The sequence below is a fragment of the Chiloscyllium plagiosum genome, unplaced genomic scaffold (genome assembly GCF_037043375.1).
Source record: "Chiloscyllium plagiosum isolate Xiang-an unplaced genomic scaffold, Cpla_swu_hap1 HiC_scaffold_10, whole genome shotgun sequence".
Classification (NCBI taxonomy): Eukaryota; Metazoa; Chordata; class Chondrichthyes; order Orectolobiformes; family Hemiscylliidae; genus Chiloscyllium; species Chiloscyllium plagiosum.
Window position 1 is genome coordinate 97,840,723 of NW_028270148.1, and position 24,358 is coordinate 97,865,080.

A 24,358-nucleotide genomic window follows, 5' to 3' on the forward strand; every position below is an offset into this window, starting at 1 on the left:
TTTGGATAAGATTATAGGAGGCATGGTTAGTAAGTTTGTGGATGACACCAAGACTGGTGCTATAGTGGACAGTGAAATAGGCTATCAAAGAGTACAATGGGATCTTGATCAACTCATCTAGAGGAATGGCAGACAGAGTTTAAGTTAGCTAAATGCAAGGTGTAGCATTTTGATAAGACAAGCCAGAGTAGGATTTACTCAGTTAATGGTAGGGTCCCGGGGATTGTTGTCAAACAGAGAAACCTAGCGATGCAGGTATATAGGTCCTTGAAAATGGTGTCACAGTTAGACAGAATTAAAAATCATACAATACCAGGTTATTGTCCAACAGGTTTATTTTGGAAGCACTAGCTTCCTAACCACCTGATGAAGGAGCAGCACTACAAAAGCTAGTGCTTCCAAATAAACCTGTTGGATTATAACCTGGTGTTGTGTAATTTTTAACTTTGTCCCAACACTGGCAACTCCATGTCACAGTTAGACAGGGTGGAGAAAAAGGTGTTTGGCAACTTGCCTTTATCAGTGAGAGCATTGAGTACAGGAGTTGGGAGGTCATATACGGCTGTACAAGATCACATATGGAGTACAGCATGCAATTCTGGTCCCCATGCTATCAGAAGGATGTTATTAAACTGGAAAAGGTACAAAAATAATTTACAAGGATGTTACACAGACTGGTAGGTTTGTGTTATAAGGAGAAGCTGGATAGGCTGGGACTTTTCTCTCTGGAGTGTAGGAGGCTACAGGATGACCTTTTAGAGGTTTATAAAATTACAAGGAGCATAGATAAGGTGAATAGCCAAGATCTTTCCCAGGGTAGGGGAGGCCAAAACAAGAGGACATGGGTTTAAGGTGAGAAGGGAAAATTTAAAAGGGAGCTGAGGGGCAGCTTTTTCATGCAGAGCATGGTTCATATATGGAAGGAGCTGCAAGAGTAAGTGGCATAAGCAGATTCAGTTATTACATTTAAAAGACATTTGGACAGGTACATGGATAGGAAAGATTTAGAGGTGAATGGGCCAAAGTCAGGCAAAGGGGACCAGTTCGGTTTAGGAAACCTGGTCAACATGTACGAGTTGGGCTGAAGGGTCTGTTTCTATGCTGTATGACTCTATGACTCTCAGAGTGGCAACCACACATTCCTTGTGGAGACAAAATCCCACCTTGACACTGAAAATACCCTCCATCATATTGTATGGCATCATCATCATCATCATACTAAATGGACAGACCAAACAGATCTCGCAACTCAAGAGGCACTGTGGTCCAACAACAGCAGCAGAATTGTATTCCAGCACAATCTGCAGCCTCATGGCATGACACATGTCACCCAGCCATTACCATCAAGCCAGGGGATCAACCTTAGTTCAATGGAGAGTGGAGAAGGGAGTGTCAGAATCGGCATACTTAAAAATGGAGTGTCATCCTGGTGAAGCTCCCAAGCAGAACTTCTTGTTTGTCAAACAGCGTAAGCAGAAAATGATAGATTGAATTCAGTCATCTTGCAATCAACAGATCAGATATAAGCTCTTCAGTCCTGCCACATCCAGTTTGTGAATAATGGTGGACAGCTAAACAACTCACTAGAGAATAAGACTCCACAAATATCCCTGACCTCAACGATGGAGGAGCCCAGCAAATCAGTGCATAAAGCTGAAGCATTTGCAACAATCTTTAGAAAGAAGTACCGAGTGGATGTTCCATCTCGGCCTCCTCCAGTGCTCCTCAGCATGACAGATGCCAGACTTCAGCCAATTTAATTTATAGGCATTTGCTACTGCAAAGGCAATAGGCACTGGCAACATTCTGGCATCAGGACTGAAAGCTATGTGACAGAACTTGTCACACTGTAGCTAAGCTGTTCCAGTTTAGCTACAACACTGGCAACTACTCGACAATGTGGAATATTGCCCAGATATGTCCTGTATATGAGAAAGAAGGACAAACCCAAGCCAGCCATTCTAGCACATCAGTCTACTCTGGATCATCAGGATAGTGATGGAAGATGTCATCACTAGTGCATTCAAGCAGCACCTGCTTAGCAACAGCTTGCTCACTAATGCCAAGATGGATTTCATCTGGGCCAGTCAGTTCCTGACCTCATCACAGTATTGGTTCAAACATCGAAAAAAGAGCTGAATTCCAGAGGAAACGTGAGAGTGACAGCCCTTGGCAACAAGCTTGCATTTCAGTGTGGCATCAAACCCGAGCAAATCTAGGGTCAATGGGAATCAGGGTAAACCTCTCTTGGTTAGAGTCATGAGTCAAAAAGTGACGTGCTGGAAAAGCACAGCCAGTCAGGCAGTATTCCAGGAGCAGGAGAGTCAAAGAGTCAGAGAGATGCACAGAGAGAAAGTGAGGACTGCAGATGCTGGAGATCAGAGCTGAAAAATGTGTTGCTGGAAAAGCGCAGCAGGTCAGGCAGCATCCAAGGAGAAGGAGAATCGACGTTTCGGGCATAAGCCCCTCTTCAAGAATGTAGAGATGTACAGCATGGAAACAGACACATTGGTCCAACCTGTCCATGCCGACCAGATATCCCAACCCAATCTAATCCTACCTGCCAGCGCCCGGCCCATATCCCTCCTATTCATATACCCATCCAAATGCCTCTTAAATGTTGCAATTGTACCAGCCTCCACCACATCCTCTGGCAGCTCATTCCATACACGTACCACCCTCTGCGTGAAAACATTGCCCCTTAGGTCTCTTTTATATCTTTCCCCTCTCACCCTAAACCTATGCCCTCTAGTTCTGGACTCCCCGACCCCAGGGAAAAGATTTTGTCTATTTATCCTATCCATGCCCCTCATAATTTTGTAAACCTCTATAAGGTCACCCCTCAGCCTCCGACGCTCCAGGGAAAACAGCCCCAGCCTGTTCAGCCTCTCCCTGTAGCTCAGATCCTCCAACCCTGGCAACATCCTTGTAAATCTTTTCTGAACCCTTTCAAGTTTCACAACATCTTTCTGATAGGAAGGAGACCAGAATTGCACGCAGCATTCCAACTGTGGCCTAACCAATGTCCTGTATAGCTGCAACATGACCTCCTTTACTCAATACTCTGACCAATAAAGAAAAGCATACCAAACGCTGCCTTCACTATCCTATCTACCTGTGACTCCACTTTCAAGGAGTTATGAACCTGCACTCCAAGGTCTCTTTGTTCAGCAACACTCCCGAGGACATTACCATTAAGTGTATAAGTCCTGCTAAGGTTTGCTTTCCCAAAATGCAGCACCTCGCATTTATCTGAATTAGACTCCATCTGCCACTTCTCAGCCCATTGCCCCATCTGGTCCAGATCCTGTTGTAATCTGAGGTAACCCTCTTTGCTGTCCACAACACCTCCAATTTTGGTGTCATCTGCAAACTTACTAACTGTACCTCTTATGCTCGCATCCAAATCATTTATGTAAATGACAAAAAGTAGAGGGCCCAGCACCGATCCTTGTGGCACTCCACTGGTCACAGGCCTCCAGTCTGAAAAACAACCCTCCACCACCACCACCCTCTGTCTTCTACTTTTGAGCCAGTTCTGTATCCAAATGGCTAGTTCTCCCTGTATTCCATGAGATCCAACCTTGCTAATCAGTCTCCCATGGGGAACCTTGTCAAATGCCTTACTGAAGTCCATATAGATCACATCTACTGCTCTGCCCTCATCAATCTTCTTTGTTACTTCTTCAAAAAACTCAATCAAGTTTGTAAGATATGATTTCCCAAGCACAAAGCCATGTTGACTATCCCGAATCAATCCTTATCTTTCCAATACATGTACATCCTGTCCCTCAGGATTCCCTCCAACAACTTGCCCACCACCGAGGTCAGGCTCACTGGTCTATAGTTCCCTGGCTTGTCTTTACCGCCCTTCTTAAACATGGCACCACGTTTGCCAATCTCCAGTCTTCTGGCACCTCACCTGTGACTATCGATGATACAAATATCTCAGCAAGAGACCCAGCAATCACTTCTCTAGCTTCCCACAGAGTTCTCGGGTACACCTGATCAGATCCTGGGGATTTATCCACCTTTAACCGTTTCAAGACATCCATCCTCTGTAATCTGGACATTTTGCAAGATGTCACCATCTATTTCCCTATAGTCTATATCTTTCATATCCTTTTCCACAGTAAATACTGATGCAAAATATTCATTTAGTATCTCCCCCATTTTCTGCCCTGCCTTATTTCCCAAGGGTAGCTCAGGTTTTGCACCTTCTCTAGTAGGTACAAAGGCCGCCTTGTGGATCTTTGAGGGGCCCTATTCTCTCCCTTGTTACCCTTTTGTCCTTAATATATTTGTGAAACCCCTTTGGATTCTCCTTAATTCTATTTGCCAAAGCTATCTCATGTCTCCGTTTTGCCCTCCTGACTTCCCTCTTAAGTATACTCCTACTTTCTTTATACTCTTCTAAGAATTCACTCGATCTATCCTGTCTGTATCTGACATATACTTCCTTCTTTTTCTCAATTTCCTTCGTCATCCAGCATTCCCTATACCTACCAGCCTTCCCTTTCACCCTGACAGGAATATACTTCCTCTGGATCTTGTTAGCTCATTTCTGAAGGCTTCCCATTTTCAAGCCGTCCCTTTACCTGCGAACACCTGCCTCCAATCAGCTTTTGAAAGTTCTTGCCTAATACCGTCAAAATTGGCCTTTCTCCAATTTAGAACTTCAACTTTTAGATCTGGTCTATCCTTTTCCATCGCTATTTTAAAACGAATAGAATTATGGTTGCTGGCCCCAAAGTACTCCCTCACTGACACCTCAGTCACCTGCCCTGCCTTATTTACCAAGAGTAGCTCAGGTTTTGCACCTTCTCTAGTAGGTACATCCACATACTGAATCAGGAAATTGTCTTGTACACACTTAAGAAATTCCCCTCCATCTAAACCTTTAACACTATGGCAGTCCCAATCGATGTTTGGAAAGTTAAAATCCCCTACCATAACTACCCTATTATTCTCACAGCTAGCTGAGATCTCCTGACAAGTTTGTTTCTCAATTTCCCTCTGACTATTAAGGGGTCTATAATACAATCCCAATAAGGTGATCATCCCTTTCTTATTTCTCAGTTCCACCCAAATAACTTTCCTGGATGTATTTCTGGAAATATCCTCCCTTAGCACAGCTGTAATGCTATCCCTTATCAAAAATGCCACTCCCCTTCCTCTTTTGCCTCCCTTTCTATCCTTCCTGTAGCATTTGTATCCTGGAACATTCAGCTGCCAGTCCTGCCCATCCCTGAGCCATGTTTCCGTAATTGCTATGGTATCCCAGTCCCATGTTCCTAACTATGCCCTGAGTTCATCTGCCTTCCCTGTTAGGCCCCTTGCATTGAAATAAATGCAGTTTAATTTATTAGTCCTACCTTGTCCCTGCCTACCCTGACTGTTTGACTCACTTCTGTTCTCAGCTGTACCCGTCTCAGATCGATCTCTTTCCTCACTATCTCCCTGGATCCCACCCCCCCACCTTACTAGTTTAAATCCTCCCAAGCAGTTCTAGCAAATTTCCCTGTCAGTATATTAGTCCCCTTCCAATTTAAGTGCAATCCGTCCTTCTTGTACAGGTCACTTCTACCCCAAAGGAGATTCCAATGATCCAAAAATGTGAATCCTTCTCCCATACACCAGCTCCTCAGCCATGCATTCATCTGCTCTATCCTCCTATTCCTGCCCTCACTAGCTCATAACACTGGGAGTAATCCAGATATTACTACCCTTGAGGACCTCCTTTTTAAATTTTTGCCTAACCCTCTGTAATCTCCCTTCAGAGTCTCAACCTTTTCCCTTCCAATGTCGTTGGTTCCAATGTGGACAATGACCTCCTGCTAGCCCCTCTCCCCCATGAGAACATTCTTCACCCTCTCTGAGACATCTTTGATCCTGGCACCAGGGAAACAACACACCATTCTGCTTTCTCTCCGCTGGCCACAGAAACGTCTGTCTGTACCTCTGACTACAGAATCCCCCAACACAATTGATCTCTTGGAAGCCGACATACCCCTCGTTGCATTAGAGCCAGTCTCAATACCAGAAACTTGGCTGTACGTGCTACGTTCCCCTGAGAATCCATCATCCCCTACACTTTCCAAAACAGCATATCTGTTTGAAATGGGTATATCCACAAAAGGTGGATCCTGCTCTAGCTGCCTACCTCTCTTACCCTTCCTGGAGTTAACCCATCTATGTGACTGTATCTGAGACTTTCCCCCCTTTCTGTAACTGCCATCCATCCCATACTGTTGCTGTTGCAAATTCCTCATCGCTTCTATCTATCTCTCCAACCGATCCACTCGATCTGATAAGATTCGCATCCAACAGCATTTACGGCTGATATAATCCGCAGTAACTCTTAAACTCTTTTTAAACTCCCACATCTGACAAGAAGTACATATCACTGCAAAGGCCATTTTTGCTCCTTCACAATCTACAGACCCAGAAAATAACACCATCTTATTCCTCTACAAACACTGTCTCAGGTTAAATTAATAGCTATGGCTTATATTTTAAGTTTAATCAAGAGACTTATCTCCAAAAACATATAATCAAGAAAGAATCCATTGTATCCACTACTAAAGCCTTTCTCTTGGACAGACTTAAAACAACAATTAACTTATCTGATTCTGTGCTGTGAACTTCGCCCAACAGTTCCTCCAAGATTAGTTGTGAATGAAGTTAACTTCAGCGAGCCTGACGTGATTTGAACACACGACTTCTGATCGGGAGTCAGACGTGCTACTGTTGCACCACAAGCTCATGAGTCGATGTTTCGAACATAAGATCTTCATCAGGAATGCTCCTCAGATGCTGCCTGACTGGCTGTGCTTTTCCAGCACTAGACTTCTTGATTCTGATCTCCAGCATCTACAGTCCTCTGGCATACAGTTCTCTTCCTTGTTTAGAGTCATGCCTAGCACATAGTAAGATGGTTGTAGTTATTGGAATTCAATCAGCTCAGCTTCAGAATATCACTGCAGGAGTTTCCTCAGGGTAGTGTCCTTGGCCCAAACAGCTTGATTGTTTCATCAATGATTTTCCCTGTATCATAAGATCAGAAGTGGGACTGTTCATCAATTATCATACAATGTTGAGCAGCATTCGCAACTCCACCAATACCGAAACAGTCCAGGTCCAGATGTAAAACGACCCAGAAAATATCTATGCTTGGATTGAAATGTAACCAGTAGCATTTATGCCACACAAATACCAGGCAATTACCATCTCCAATAAGAGAACAAACTAACTACTACCCCATGACATTCAATGGCATTACTATCACAGAATCCCCCACTACCAACATCCAGGGTTACCATTGACCATAAACTCAAATGAACTCACCATTTAAATACTTTGGATGGAAGAGCAGGTCAGAGACTAGGAGTACTGTGGGAAGTAACTCACCTCCTGACTCTCCAAGGCCTGTCCACCATCAACAATACACAAACCAGAATGGTATGTTCCTCACTTGTGCAGAAGAGTGCAGCTCCAAATATTATGTGAGCATCTGGCTTGTATTAAAACTTCCTGATAATTACCACTTCATCGAAACACTACAAGTGCTGGCTATTGTGTTTGTGATGCAGTGAAATGAATTCAGTATTTCACAAAAGCTCTTGTGCCTCTAGCATTTGGTCCAAACTGGAACTTCATCCTTCTGGATAGGAAAATCCACTAGAAAGGCATGTTTACCATGTTAAATGTCAGGATCCAGGGTCAAGTGAATAACCCTCATCCAAGGAAGGTTGACACTGTAATTGGCTGCTTTCACACAATCTACCTCTCCCTCCCCAGAAATAAATCATAATCTAATGTTCACATGCTCATTAAATGGGGTTTTAAATCGTGTTCCTATGACTGCTTTAAATATGAATGATTATTCTCCTGGATGGTCTCAGTCTGATTTTATCACTTGTCAGTGATCTTTAACAAAACAAAAGTAATGGCAAATCAAATAACCAAATAGTTAAATAGAAGCAGTTTTGCTGGTAAGAGAATTACTCTGCAACTGCAGAACTTTCAAGGCAACTAAAATAGAGAGAAAGCTGAGTTATGCCAAAAAGCAGAGATCTTAGCATGTTGGTGTAGTTTTTCACCTGTTAGCTCATATTATAACATTAATCATTTTTGTGTTTTGGTGGACCTTTGAATATCTTGTTTCTTCATAGCAATTGTTTGAAGATCCGGAGGGGAAGGTTGAACTGCCGCCATCACTTAAAGTTTATTCTTGGAAGCGTCCTTATGAATTTATCCTAGAGAAGGTCAGTCGACAATGCAATGTTTCTATCATGTCTGAGAATGAATGGCGAAGTTATAGTGACGAGCCTATCTATTTTATGAATTCTCAGTTAAACATTCCAATCATAGAATTGGTGTCACCACTCTCAAAATGTATCTTCTGTGTTCTCCTGTTACTCTTCTAACCTTTTTAAAATATGCAGAAGCTACTGTACTACAGAAATTGTCTGACAGTCAATCTGCAGTAGATAGCACTGTTTTCTAACAACTGCTGTTATGAGACAAAAAAAACTGCAGATGCTGGAATCCAAAGTAGGCAAGCAAGAAGCTGGAAGACCAGGACAAGCCAGGCATCTTCAAGGTGGAGAAGTCAATGTTTCAGGTATAACCCATCTTCAGGACCTGAGTGCTTGAATCCTGAAGAAGGTTTACACCCGAAACGTTGACTTCTCCACTCCTGATGCTGCTTGGCTTGCTGTGTTCTTCCAGCCAACTGCTATTGTGAAGCAAACTGTTCTGACTTGTTCAAGTGTGTGTGAAGGTAGCAGTGAATGCCCCTCCTGTTGTAATGATACTTGTTACTGGGGCACCTCAACTAGCATTACAGCTGCCTTTGTTTTTCATTCATTCACATAGCTAGCTAGGCAGCATTTATTGCCCACAACTAATTGCCCAGAGAGCGGTTGAGAGTTAACCTACGTTGCTGTGGGTCTGGAGTCACATGTAGACCAGATGAGGTAAGGATGGCAGATGTCTCTCTGAAGGATGTTAGTGAACTGGATGGATTTTTCTGACAATTGGCAACAGTTTCATGGTTGTCATTAGACTCTTAACCTTAGATTTTTGATTAATTCAAATTGCACCATCTGCCATAGCAGGATTTGAACCTTGGTTCCTGGAACATTACCCGAGTGTCACGATTAATACCTCTAAAAGCTGATAGAAACATGGACTGTAGTTGGCGTGATTTGAATCTATGGAAGGGAAACCCTTGTGGATTTCTAACCCATCATCTTAACCACTTGGCCACAACTACATGCCTTTACACTCCCTCTCACTAGTGAGCCATGATTTGAAGTTCAGGTTGTCAAACCAAAATTAGATATTTAGTCAACAAATATTTAGTAAGTACATGATTGAATTATGAAGCTCATTGCCTGCATAGGTGGTAGTCGTGAAAGGCAGAACAATGGTTCAAAAAGGTTGTTAAATCTAGACTAACAGGCTTAATGGGAAATTTGGATGGTTAGTTGAGATCATCCAATGGACTTCGACCAGAAAACATTACTGTTGTGCTAAATGCATTTGCTTCCCACATATGACAGATGGCCCAATAAAAGATACGGAATTAAATCCAAAAAGTGTGGAATCCTGCTGCTCTCCCCCTTGGTGGGTTAAATCATGTAGCTGGTAGATTTATGTCATTAACGTCTTTACATTAATTTCAGCTTCCTGTTATTGTTGCAAGAGAGTCCTCATTCGATCTAATGACAGCTAATGAACATATTTTGAAGAGTGAGGTGAGTGCTTGCAAACAATTAACCGCAGAGTTACTGCACACAGGACTTGCTTTCATAGATACAAGGTTAAAAATATATCTTTAATGCAGATTGCTTGCCATTTTGACAGTGACATAAGAAATGGGATTGCACAGGAAAATGACATTGAGGTGGATGATAATCTGTGACCGAGAACAGTGGAGTAAGTTCGAGGCACTGAATGCCTGTTACTACTGCCATGTTTCTTGCTATGTTCATACACTTTCATCTGGAAATATGAAGGGTAAAATGAGAGACTCTTTTGACTCACATTGCAAAAGTACTAAATTATCAGGACCTCTTCATCCTGCAACTAATATCACACTTCACAGGAGTAGTGACCTAGAAATCAAGCCTGCTACTCCTGGAGTTTCATAAAATGTTCAAGTGTTTTTCACGCAAAGGTTCTCCAATTTATCTGACTTTCAGGCCGAGGTAACAGAGTGCAGGAACCAGGTTTCTGTATTGAACAAGAATCACTATTTATTAATCACTGTTTATTACAAGTGTAATATATATATAATAAATTACACAGTCGATTGGGGATAAGAAATATTGCCATAGATTGAGGATAGATTGACAGACCGGAAGTAGAGAGTGGGAATAAATAGGTCTTTCTCCGGGTGGCAGGCAGTGATTAGAGATTGTGTGGACCAGTGTTTGGATCCCAGCTATTGATGATATATATAAATGATTTGGATGAGGGAACCCAATGCAATAATTCCAAGTTTGTTGATGATGTAATCGATGTGAGATCGTGAATTGTGAGGAGGCTTCAGGGTGACCTAGACTATACCTAGCAGATATAGTATAATGGGGATACATTTGACGCAAGAAAATCAGAGTTTTATTTAAATGGTGGTATATTGGGAAATGTAGATGTACAGAGGGATCTGGGTGCCTTTGGTTACCAGGCAATGAAACTAAACAGGCAGGTGCAGCAAACAATTAAGAAGGCAAACGATATGCTAGACTTCATTGCAAGAGGATTTGAGTTCGGAAATAGAGATGCTTTCTATTGAACAATACCCTTATAAAACTGCAGCTAGAGTATCAGAGAAGTGGTTTTGCAGCCTAGCAACACCAAGGCTAAGCCTAAAGATAGGTGTTGGAACCCAGACTGTTGGAGAGAAGACCCATCTGACTCCGATGAATATCTTCACTTATCAAAGCTGTCAAAGTTAACATCTCTACATTGAGTTTCTCAGACAACTTTGTTTAAATTTACATTAAAAATGTCACTATGTAGTGGAATCTAGGACAATATCAAGGAAAGACCTCACAGTCCAGAGCGACTCACAGTCAGCTGGTGCAAGATGGTGCAACAGGGCTACATGCAGGCTCTTACCTGAGGTCTATCTGCTTCCATCTGTTTTCCTTCTTTGTTTTCTTTAGCTTTATTTTTCTTTCCTTTATCTCTTTTCTGTGGCGGGTTGCTTGGCAGCAGCGGTGCGGCAGCAAGAGTGGACCGCATGCAGTGTGGTGAATGTGGCTTCCCCCAACAATCAGAAATGGCAGCAGCAGTGAGGATACACACACACAAATTTGTATGGAGAACAGTTGAAGTTGTGTTAAGTTTTGGAAGAAACGAATGAATCATCAGGAAGACTACAGAGTATAACTTTACTTCTTCAAAATACTCTGGCAAGAGTTTTGACTGATAGATGAAAATCTCTTCAAGAGATTGCTGCTTGCCCTCTAAAATTTGTAGTCAAGACTGTCAAGACTACATCCATAGTTGTTGCAAAGCACTGAAAACAAAAATATAATGTCTGGTACACTAGATACAGTAAAGCTAAAGAATTTTCTGGGTTCTCATACAAAAGTAGAACATCGATCTTGTCATTCAGTCTTACTGAAGGATTTTTCTGCATATGCAGGGTTTGCTGTTCTCTGTAAAGACATCGCATACAATCTCATCAGACCCGCTGTGTTGCTAGTTGGAAGATCATTATGAACTCTTTTTGAAGCTATACATACCGGAATTTCCATCACATCCTCAATAGGCACTGATAGTGTTTTTTTCAATGAAAAAACTCAGTCACAGAAACTAACATCACCATATGAGAAAGTGAAGAAATCTGCTCACTCTAGTCTGAAGAATAGAAGAGTATCAGAGGAATCTTGAAGTTCTGCAAGGTACAAGGTACCACAGGATTTTCTTCTTGAAATGATAAAACTGACCCTGATAGTAACTTGGTTCCAGATTTACCCCGAAAGTATCGAAAAGATTGGAGCTGGAAAAGCACAGCGGATCAGATAGCATCTGAGGAGCAGGAGAGTTGACGTTTCGAGCAGAAGTGCTTCATCAGGAATGTGGGGGTTGGAGGGTGGCTGAGAGATAAATAGGAGGGTGGGGGTGGAGGTGGAGGTGGGGGTGAACTGGGAATGCAATAGGTAGATGAAGGTGGTGGCGTGATAGTGATTGGTCATAGGGGAGGATGGAGCGAATAGGTGGGAAGGAAGATAGACAGGTAGACCAGTCCATGAGGGTAGTGCTGAGTTGGAGAGTTGGATCTGGGATGAGGTAGGGGGAGGGGAGATTAGAAAACTAGTGAAGTTGATGGTGATGCCATGTGGTTGAAGGGTCCCAAGGTGAAAGATGAGACGTTCTTCCTCCAGTCGTCACATGGCTTGGATGTGCTGGTGGAGGAGGCCCAGAACTTACATGTCCTTGGTGGAGTGGGAGGGAGAGTTTAAATGGTCGGCCACAGGGTAGTGGGGTTGTTTGGTGTGTGTGTCCCAGAGATATTCCGCAAGTCAGCCTCCTGTCTCCCCAGTGTAGAGGAGACCACATGGAGAGCCTCAGACACAGCAAATGATGTGTTTGGATGTGCCGGAAAGTCTCAGCCTGATGTGAAAAATGACCTTCAGCTGAAAGGGAATGGCCACCCAGACTTTGGATCTTGATTTTTGATGGTCAAAAGCATACACTGTAAAGCCAGTCAGGCAACACAGTAATACTTACAGCTGAATCAAGAAAAACGTTCAGTATTAAAATTTTGACACTCGTGACTGACCAATAATCCAGGTCTCAAGCATCAATTTGTTGTGCATGACCAGCAGTACACAAGATGACAACAAAATGACCAACTCTTGACAAATAAAGTACAACTTTTATTCTTCATTTTTTTCCCTTATTCAGTTTGCTGGATTCTCCTTCCAGTTGAAGATGTTCTGTTTGACTTAACATTTCAGTGATTAGTCACATGACAAAAGTGCTGAAGATGAGCAAGCTTTTTTTTAGATTAGATTACTTACAGTGTGGAAACAGGCCCTTCGGCCCAACAAGTCCACACCGACCCGCCGAAGAGCAACCCACCTGGACCCATTCCCCTACATTTACCCCTTCACCTAACACTCTGGGCAATTTAGCATGGCCAATTCACCTAACCTGCACATTTTTGGACTGTGGGAGGAAACCTGAGCACCCGGAGGAAACCCATGCAGACATGGGGAGAATGTGCAAACTCCACATAGACAGTTGCCTGAGGCGGGAACTGAACCTGGGTCTCTAGCGCTGTGAGGCAGCAGTGCTAACCACTGTGCCACCATGCCGCCCACAAGCTGACAAGGTTGAAAGTATAGGACTGCAGGGCAGCCTTGACAGTTGTGTTGTCGTCTTGCAGCACAGCATTGGCACCTCAAACTATGAGTTAGTATATTTTCCCTGAATCTGGCAGGCTTCTGGTTTAGCATAGTGGAACTAAACCACTGATGGCCTCTGATCGAGCATTGGACTTGCATCAAATCACACCCAACTTTCACGCTTTACATCTGGCCTGCCAAGTACATCAGACCACATCCTCTAACTTCAAGTCTAAATCAAGAATTACGGCATAGAAAGTGTGAACAAGCTCATCCCGCAATGCTGCATCATTGAATGAATTGAGCATGCTATATACAATTTAAATGGAGTATATTGAGTTCCCTATTAGCACCCCTGTTTGGACCAGGTGTGTTCAATAATAAGGTTGTCAGGAGTGGCGCTTAAGAAGCCCTAGCAAAACTGAAGCAAATGAGAATCATCATGTTGGAAATATCTATAACTTGGAGTCATACCTATCACAAAGGATGATAATTATGGTGTTTTAGGACAATCACCTCAAGCCAAGGACATTGCTGCAAGAGTTTGACAAAGTTGATATTTTCTAATCAACTTGTTCAGATAAGTTTTGAAACACCTCTGGCAAGTAGGACTTGAATCCAGGCCTCCTGGTTCATAGATAGGAACACCACTACTATACCACAGTTTCAAAGAGGAGTGCAATAGATCTAACCATGTTCAGCTTCATCAGTGGGTTAGCTGCAACATAATACCAGAAACGGTTTTGTGTAACTCATTCTTGACCCCCTTTATCAACCATCTGCAAGGCACAAATTGGAAGTATGATTGAATACTGTAATTCCTTGGGTGAGGAAAGTTCCAATAATACCCACAAAGTTTAGCTCAGCCGCAGACCAGCTTACTTGGCACTCCCTTCCACAACCTCATACGTCCACACCTACCTCTGACGCTGGGGCACAGTGACAGCATGTGTACTACTACTGAGATGCAATGAAACAATTCATCAACCTTTCTTTGACAGCACTTTCTAACTCATGATCTTCACCACCTAGAAGAACAAGGGCAGCAGTAGGAACACGTCCAATTGTAAGTTCCCCTCCAATTCATATACCATCCTGAATTGTAACTACCAATATTGCTTCGCTGTTGCTGGATCAAAATTTTGTAACTTGCTACCCAACAGTGGCCCCACCATCCTTTTCACGTGGTCAGTTAGGAATGGGCAATAAATTCTGGCCAAACCAATGATTTTCATGTGCCTTAAACAATTCAGCTAAAATACTAAAAGGTGAAGAATATTGAAAAATGGTTAATTGGCTCTGAAGCCTTTAATCTTAGCATCCTGTCATCTTGAAAGGTAACACAGAGACACAAATCTTCTTTTCTTTGAGGGAAGCCTTTATCCTAGTCTCCCGATAGACGTCTAACCTGTTTCTGCCTCATTTGCCTTTTCTGTTCCTTTTATTGTCACAATACACTTAAATCATTAATAACTTTCACCATATGTCAAACTTCAAGAATTTTAGGGAGTAATTCTGCAGTTTCATTTTATATCAACAGAGCAGGGAGCGGGGCAGCTTAGGGCAGACAACAAAGCCCAGAGACGGAGCTCCCTTCACAAGATTGAGAAACTGAAGGAGAAGGTACAGCCGCAGGTGGTTAGATACAGTGTAAAGCTCCTTTTACACTGCTCCCCGCCCCCCCCCCCCTCCCACCCCCAAATCAAACACTCCCAGGGATAGAGAGTTAGATACAGGGTAAAGCTCTTTCTACACTGTCTTCCCCCATCAAACACTCCCAGGGTTAGGTGGTTAGGTACAGGGTAAAGCTCCTTTTGTACTGTTTTCCCCCCCCTGTCAAATACTCCCAGGGACAGAGGGTTAAATACAGGAAAAGCTCCTTCTACACTGTCCCTCCCACATCAAACACTCCTCGGGCCGGGGGTTAGATATAGAGTAAAGCTACCTCTACACTGTCCACCCCCATCAAACACTCCCAGGGCCGGGGGTTAGGTACAGAGTAAAGCTCCCTCTACGGATTCATAAGGAGGAGGTGTTAGCAATTCTGGGAAGCGTAAAAATAGATAACTCCCCTGGGCCAGATGGGATTTATCCTAGGATTCTCTGGGAAGCTAGGGAGGAGATTGCAGAGCCTTTGGCTTTGATCTTTATGGCGTCATTGTCTACAGGAATAGTGCAAGAAGACTGGAGAATAGCAAATGTTGTCCCCTTGTTCAAGAAGGGGAGTAGAGACAACCCTGGTAATTATATACCAGTAAGCCTTACTTCAGTTGTGGGTAAAGTGTTGGAAGGGATAATAAGAGATAGGATTTATAATCATCTAGAAAGGAATAATTTGATTAGGGATAGTCAACACAGTTTTGTGAAGGGGAGGTTGTGCCTCACAAACCTTATTGAGTTCTTTGAGAAGATGACCAAACAGATGGATGAGGGTAAAGCAATTGATGTGGTGTATATGGATTTCAGTAAGGCATTTGATAAGATTCCCCATGGTAGACTACTGCAAAAAATACGGAGGCATGGGATTGAGGGTGATTTAGCAGTTTGGATCAGAAATTGGCTCGCTAAAAGAAGACAGAGGGTGGTTGTTGGTGGGAAGTGTTCATCCTGGAATTCACTTACTAGTGGTGTACCACAAGGATCTGTTTTGGGGCCAGTGCTGTGTGTTATTTTTATAAATGACCTGGATGAGGGCATAGAAGTTTGGGTTAGGAAATTTGCGGATGACACTAAAGTCAGTAGAGTTGTGGACAGTGCAGAAAGATGTTGCAGGTTACAGAGGGACATAGATAAGCCGCAGAACTGGGCTGAAAGATGGCAAATAGAGTTTAACGCCGAAAAATGTGAGGTGATTCACTTTAGAAGGAGTAACAGGAATACAGAGTACTGGGCTAATGGTAAGATTCTTGGTAATGTAGATGAGCAGAGAGATCTTGGTGTCCATGTACATAGATCCCTGAAAGTTGCCACCCAAGTTGATAGGGTTGTTAAGAAGGCACATGGTTAGCTTTTATTCGTAGAGGAATTGAGTTTCAGAGTCATGAGGTCATGTTGCAGCTGTACAAAGCTCTGGTGCAGCCTCACTTGGATACAGTTTGCATACAGTTCTGATCATCACATTATAGGAAGGGTGTGGATGCATTGGAAAGAGTGCAGAGGGGATTTACCAGGATGTGGCCTGGTATGAAGGGAAGGTCTTATGAGGAACAGCTAAGGGATTTGAGGCTGTTTTCATTTGAGAGAAGGTTAAAAGGTTACTTAACAAAGGCATACAAGCTGATCAGAGGATTAGAAAGGGTGGACAGTGTGAGCCTTTTTCCTTGGATGGTGATGGCTAGTATGAAGGGACGTAGCTTTAACTTGAGGGGTGATAGATATAGCACAGATGTCAGAGGTAGGTTCTTTACTCAGAGAGTAGTAAGGGCATAGAATGTCCTGCCTGCAACAGTAGTAGACTCTCCAACTTTAAGGGCATTTAAATGATCATTGGATAAATATATGGATGATAATGGAATAGTATAGGTTAGATGGGCTTCAGATAGTTTCACAGGCCAGCGCAACATCGAGTCCTGCTCTTTTTGTCAATGGTATGGGATACTCCCCAATTACCTTTGTTTTGGCATTCCATGGGGCTACTTGTCCATGTTCAGTAACATGGCTGAGGAAGGTGACTGCACTGTATTGTTCTATGTTCTAATATCCAAAGATGGCTTCATTTTAAAACCCCTTCATCTAAGTACACTACAACACCCATAGACATTTGATTGACTATAAACATGCAAACTTGCACTACTACATTCTGTTACAGTCTGTGTTACTTCCACCAACTAACACCTCCGTTTCTCATTCAAGTCTTGACAATGCATCGGCAAACACATTTCCTCATCATACTACATGTAGAATTTTCAAATTGAATGGCCATAACAACAAGCTCCATTTGAAACAGTCTGGATTTTTTGTTGTTAAATTTTTCCACAAACTTAAATGGGTTATGATCAGTGTATGTGGTTGTCTCAGATACATTGCTGGTAACGTAAACATTGAAATGTTGTAACACCAACACCGAGCTCAAAATCTCATTCTCAACTGTCGAATATTTCTGCTGATGAATGTTCAATTTCCTGGAGAAATACCCAATAGGTTTTTCTATTTTCTCATTGTCTTCCTGTAAGAGCTCAGCACTGACACCCACATCACTCATATCGATAGCCACCTTGAATGGCTTTGCATAATTAGATGTGGCTAACACTGGGGCAGTGGTTAAATCCGATTTCAGATTGTTAAATGCCTTTTGACATCCCGCTGTCTACTGGAACGTCTTGCCTTTCTTTAACAATTCAGTGAGGGGAGCAGCCACACTGCTAAAATTTGGTACGGATTTTCAATAAAATCCAATCAATCCCAGGAATTGTAATCCTGCTCTTTTTGTCAATGGTATGGGAAACTCCCCAATTACCTTTGTTTTGGCATTCTATGGGGCTACTTGTCCATGTTCAGTAACATGGCTGAGGAAGGTGACTTGGGCTTGGGCAAATTCACTTTTAGCCAGATTTATCACCAAGCCTGCCTCCTGAAGTCAAACAATTCTGATAAATGTTGCAAATGTTCTGTCCATATATGACTAAAAATCATCTATATATACAGCACAATTGGGTAACTCTGACCTTATTGGTTTGTCTTTGAAATGTGGCTGGCGCATTTTTCATTCCAAACAGTATGACTTTAAACTTAAACAGTCCATTCGGCATTACGAAAGCCGAAATTGTCTTCCCTCTTTCGTACAAAGATACCTTACCAGTATCCTCTGAGCAAGTCCAACTTAGAAATATCAGTTGCTTGTCCCAACTTTTCAACACAGTCTTCCAAACGTGGAATCGGATATGCATCAGTCTTTGTAACTCCATTGACTTTGCGATAGTCCACACATAACCATTGGATACCATCTGGTTTTGGCACCAATACTATTGGTGAGCTCTAGTCACTGTAACTCACTTTGATTATGTTGCCTTGGAGCATGTGCTGAATCTCCTTTTGAACCTGTGCCAACTTTAAAGGATTACGCCTATAAGGATGTTGCTTAATTGGAACAGCATCTCCTACATTTCCATAATGCACAATTAGAGGAGAAAGTGAGGACTGCAGATGCTGGAGATCAGAGCTGAAAATGTGTTGCTGGAAAAGCGCAGCAGGTCAACTGCGCGCTTTTCCAGCAACACATTTTCAGATCATGCATAATTAGGTTAGTACTTGCTAGCTTATTTCCACATATCTCGCCATGCGATAGCAATAACTCTTTCAGGTCATTTTGATTTTCCTCTGGAAGGTAACTCAATAATTTATCCCAATTTTTCACAACTTTCTCATTGTCCAGTTTAATTTGAAGAATGTCCAATTCAGAATCCACTGAACTTGGTTCTTCACTCTGTTGTAACCAATAACACATTCTCCTTTGGTTTTCCTCTGCTATCAAAATATCTTTTGAGAATGTTCACATGATTCATCCTGTGAGATTTCTTTCTGTCTGGAGTTCTTACCAAATAGTTCACCTCACTCAACCTCTTTTGACTTGATATGGTCCACTAAACCTTGCTTTTTAAGGTTCACTGTCACCTTATCTCCGATAGCAAAATTGTGTGTTATTGATTTCTTGTCTGATTCCTGTTTCATAGTATGCTATGAAACATTTATATACTGTCTAGCCAACTCTCTGCTCTATTTAATAGTTCCCTAAAATCTCACACATAGTCCAAATATGTGATCTCTGAATTCTGACTTATCAATTTCTCCTCAATCAATTTCAGTGATCCTCTCACTTCATGCCCAAAAACTAATTCAAATGAACTGAATTGGTTGATTCATTTGGTGCATCTCTGATCACAAAAAGCACAAACGGAATTCCCTTATCCCAATCATCTGGATAGTCTTGACTATAAGCCTTGAACATGGTCTTTAACATTTGACGCCATCTTTCTAGCACTCCCAGTGATTCTGGATGGTACACAGTAGATTTGAATTGTTTTATTCCCAAGCTGTCCATAACTTCCTTGAATAATTTTGATGTGAAATTTGATTCTTGATTTGTTGTACCAAGTGAAAAATTTGAGTAACTCCTCTACAGTCCGAGCTGTGATATTGCGTAATGGAACAGTCTCTGGAAATCTAGTGGACACATCCATTATTGTTAACAAATACTGATTCCCACTTTTTGTTTTAGGCAGGCATCCTACACAGTCAATTAAGACTCTTGTGAAAGGTTTCTCAAATGCAGAAATAGGTATTAAAGGTGCGGGTTTTATTACTGCTTGAGGTTCTCCAATTACCTGACATGTATGCCTTGTCTGGCAAAATTCAACAGCATCCTTCTGTAGTCCAGGCCAGTAAAATTGTTTTGTATTTTAGTTTGAGTTTTTCTCACCCTTAAATGACCCCTGCTGGTAGTTCTCCTTTCTACAATCCATTGGCAATACGACTCGTTGAACTTCTGCCATTTCTCATATGCCTGAATATGTGATGGTCTCCATTTCCTCAGTAAGACATCATTTTAAAGGTAGTAGCACATTGGGATACATTTAGATTCTTCTTCAGTGTATACCTTTTGATACAATTGGTTTAGTTTCTCATCTTTCTGCTGCAACTCAGATAATTTCTCTGAACTAAAGATGTCTTCTTTGTCATTTATCTGCTCCTGGTTTGTCTCAACCAGGATCAAACAGGGTCACTGCTAATTCCACTTCAACTTTCTTCTCTATACTCTTTGATCTCTCCTGTTTAAACTCGTGAATTTATGACATTATTAGTACACAGTTGGGAAAAATACCATGGTATGTATCCGGCAGTAGTTCGGTTGCCTGAGTTTCCACTGGCTTTTCAACCACAATAGGCAGCACTCCTACCTGTGAACCAGCTATATCGTTAGCAAGGACAATTTATATTCCTGGAGCTGAGAGTTTGTCCAGTATTTCTGCCACGACTTCTCCATTCATCACTTAACATAATTTGGGTGCTTCTTGTCTCACCATGAATTCCTGTTACTTGCACTTTTTCTAGCAACAACCCTTCTGAGGTATATATCTCCTCATCTTTCAACATCACGGGTAGAGAGGATCCTGCATCTCTTAATATTGTAATCTCTTTACCAGCTGCTCCTGGCCAATGCGAGTAAACTTTATCTTCGCAGGTAAGAAGACCTGGCACTTCCTCCTTCACCAATCTCCGACCAGCTCGTACATTCTGGTGCAGCTTTCTAGCCTCCACTGTGCTTTCCATTACCACTCCAACAAAATTCACTAGCTTATCCTATTTTCCTACATCTGGCTTCCCAATACTTTTCCTAACCCACCAACACTGTGATTTCACATGGCCTACTTTATTGTAGTGAAAACACCGGAGCTTTTTAACTTTCCTTTGCCCTTCAAGGATTTCCTTCTTACCCTGTGGTTAGTTATCATTGTGATCTTCACCGAGATCTATCTTTCCCCAGTTTCTAAAACTCACCGATTGAAATTGATGTTGAAAGCCAAACTTTGATTTATGGGCCAACTCATAATCACCAGCCATTTCAGCTGCTAATCTTGCCGTTTTAACTGTCTGCTCTTCCATATGAGTTCTCACTACCTCAGGAAGGGAATTTTTGAACTCCTGTCTGAGTCATACCTTCTGAAGTTCAAACTCCCTCTCTTTCTTCTGTTCCTCTCTCTCCTTTCTCTCTCTTTCTCTTTTTCTTTTTGTTCTGCTAAAGTGACTCATTCTTTTTCTCTTTCCTCTGCTTTTAGTCGTAATTCAAATTGTTTCATCTCTTTTGCCCTTTCCTTGTCTTTTGCCTCAAACTCAAGCTGCTTCATTTTCAATTGTATTTTAGCCTTCTCTAAAAATTCTGATGGTGTTTCCAGCAAATTTAAATGCTAAACTGTTGCTGTAATTATCTCTCCTTTTCTTATGGATGGAGGTAACTCAAACTCCAGCTTGACTGCCAATTCCAATAGCTTTGCCTTGTTCACCTTTTGTAAAACCCCCAAAGTCACTTCTTCCACCTCCAGAAAACTCTTAGTTACTGAAAGAGCCATTACTACACCAAGCATTGTTCAAACCAACCGAAATCAACACTCAGAACAAAGACACTAACACCTACCACTTGCAGCCTTTGAGTCCAGCAACTGTAATCCCAGTTTGGAACTATAGAATAAATCCTGGAAAGAGCCTCCAGTCTGTTGTGGATCAGGCCAGACCCCCCCCCCCCCCCCCCCCCCCCCACTCCTCCTCAAAACATTTCAAGAAGTAGACCAGACCTTAACTTTTTCAGTTGTTTTGAGCAAGTGTAACATGGATATTCCAGAAGTGATGCTGGTAAAAACCCCTTGGTTTCAAACAAAATAGAATTTATTTACACAGTACTGAATGAAACACAAAAAAAGAACAGAATACAGAATAACTTAATCTATCTGAAAACCCAATACACTATCCTAACTTAATGATGCTGTTCCAAATTCCTGCAACAATTCCCATAAATGCCCCTTGGTTAAAAAAGGTAAAATCAAACACGGTCTTACAGGAGAGGGAGAGATGGCAAAGAGATTCAACTTGGAGTACTTTCTTCTATGTAGCTGTTTCTTTGACCAGCTTAAACCGACTAGCAACTCTAAACAGCCAGACTGCTAATTCCAAAACAAACCAGAGAAAAGCTGAGCTCCCCTTTTGAAAAAACAAGGACAACCTAATCTTGTTAAAGGAGTAGCATTGTGACAACCACCACACCGTTACAGAAAAAATACTCCTTTACTAGATTCATAAGTCTATGATTGTGTGGACGTAGTGCTTACTTCAATTAAAAGAAAGACTAACAAGATAATTATTATTGTATTATCAGAGAGAAGGACAAATTTCTAATAATGCCTGTGCTATTTTTAAAACAGATTTCTTCTGTTTTGTCTTCATCAGATGATGCGATGGATTATCAGTGAAATCATAATGCTATGGCACACCTGCCAGGACACTAAGTTAAATGATAAGAGCTTGCTGGAGGCAATGGGATCTCCCTGGAAACCTTGGGAGCACATATATGCCCTTTGTAAGGCTTCAAAAGGACACACACCTCTTTACAACAGTTATGGAAAGTATGTAGTGAAGCTGTACTGGATGGTAAGAGTTTCAATTATCATGAACTTAAGACCACCTTTTCTAACCAAAAAGAAATTACAATATATCCTTGAATTTGTAATTATAAAATCTACTTGATAATTCACACATTTATTTTGTTATCTAATTGAGAATTAGTTTGGAGTAGAGCAATACATTTAAGAATGTAAATTTAACTATAGAATATGGTAACCCATGAACGCATCCTCATTACCTTTAATAATAGTTTAAAGTATTGCAATATTACTATTTTAGTGTAGAATAAAAATAATTAACAGTTAAGAGAAATAAGAAAAAGACAATATTTGGTCACATTGCATATATGTTTATATTTCTCACATTTAAAAATATGTGATGCAAAGTATGATGTTAAACGTACATAATGTACTGATCCTGGAGAGGCTGGACCTTGGGTAGGTGTCTCATCCAAGGGGAATGTGAAACAAAATTTGTGTGTTTAAGTTGAGTAAGGGTAGTTTCTTAAAATGGAGGGCTATTAAAATACTCAGTATTGTTGTGTGGTTGGTCAGTCTCCCTTTATTATTAGATATATTGCTGGTTTTTCCACATCCTTTTTATAGCTAAACACACTAGCCTAGATATTCACAGAGTTGTAGAGACTCTGCACCTTGTCTGTAGTGATGCTGGGACCCCAAAACCAAAAATTCCTCCTTCACCTCCGACAGATTCTATTTTCACTGGTAGGAGAACATGATCAGGAGATGGCTCTCACATGAAGTTAATCTGAACTCAGCAGGGTTATTTGAACTGAGTACCGAGTTCAAAAGAGCCCCATTTTTGCTGGAGCTGAGGGCTTAATCTTACCTTAACTCATGGGCTGTTAATACCCTTTATATATACCTATTATTTCTGGACTTAGTTATTCAAACACACTCCTGCTTTGCCTGCCACACTCTTCTGAAATAGACTAATAAACCCCTCAGTTCATTTAAGAGTGGGTAAAGATTAAATGTTGGTCAATGACACCTCCATTCCAAGAATGAATAAGTTAAAGAGTAAATATCTCCTCAGAGTTGAGATATAAGTTGTACTGAGTAGCTCGAAGGAATTTAAATAGACAGAAAATATATAACCTCCTGCCAGGAGTTTGGTGCCCATTTCTGTGAGACAACAGATATGTTTCGACAAAGATAGGTTAGACACTTAAAGCTCTATAAAACTCAATTAATTTATTAAATAATTAGGGTGACTGATTATGTAGAGAGATCTCAACCATCAACCTTTCCTACCCTGGGTTCTGTAACCAACCCCAAATGTTATTACCCTGAAAAGGTGGCAGCTGACCAGGCTGGAACATTTCTCAGCATCTTCACCATGTCTCCTGACAAAGGGTATTGCTTTGTGATTATTACTTTCCAAAGTTAATGCCAAAGGAAGCCTTATTTGGAATTATCTGTGAACGTGACCAAATCCTGAATGTTTTGTCATAATTCAGTGGACACAGCAGTTGGTGATTTCCTGCGGTCTTAGCTCTCAGGTGGACCGCAGGGCATTTGGTGGAATTTCAAGTCAATTAACAACATCTGGAATTCAAACCTTGCCTCATTTATGGTCACCATGAAATTATTGTCAACTGTTATAAAAACCCACCTGGTTCATGGATATCTTTTAGAGAAGGAAATCTGTAATCCTTACGCAGTCTGACCCACAACAATGCCATTAGCTCTTAACTGTTCCCTGAAGTGGCATAGTAACCCACCCAGTTCAAGCGCAATTGAAGATGGGCAACAAATGCTGCTTTGCCAGCACAATAGGTGGATCTGACAGCTAGTGTTTAATTCCTCGTGAATTTGGTCATTTCATTCTAAGCAAAGATTCAACATGCAATTCCTGCT

The 24,358-nt window shown here is 41.6% G+C and overlaps 1 protein-coding gene and 1 non-coding gene across 4 annotated transcripts in view; one reads left to right on the forward strand and one right to left on the reverse strand.

Moving 5' to 3' along the window:
• Positions 1 to 24,358, forward strand: part of adgb (androglobin) — a 386,047-nt gene that overhangs the window by 143,853 nt on the left and 217,836 nt on the right. For all 3 annotated transcript variants that reach the window (XR_015758508.1, XM_087991569.1, XM_087991570.1), the window contains exons 3-5: positions 8,175 to 8,267; positions 9,693 to 9,764; positions 22,305 to 22,505. Coding sequence is in view for 2 of the 3 variants with exons in the window: in XM_087991569.1 (XP_087847695.1) it covers positions 8,175 to 8,267; positions 9,693 to 9,764; positions 22,305 to 22,505 (366 nt within the window). In the remaining variant the exon portion in view is untranslated. The remainder of the gene's footprint in view (positions 1 to 8,174; positions 8,268 to 9,692; positions 9,765 to 22,304; positions 22,506 to 24,358) is intronic.
• trnag-ccc (transfer RNA glycine (anticodon CCC)) lies at positions 6,695 to 6,765 on the reverse strand. Its single transcript has one exon. It is a non-coding gene; the product is annotated as a tRNA-Gly (tRNA).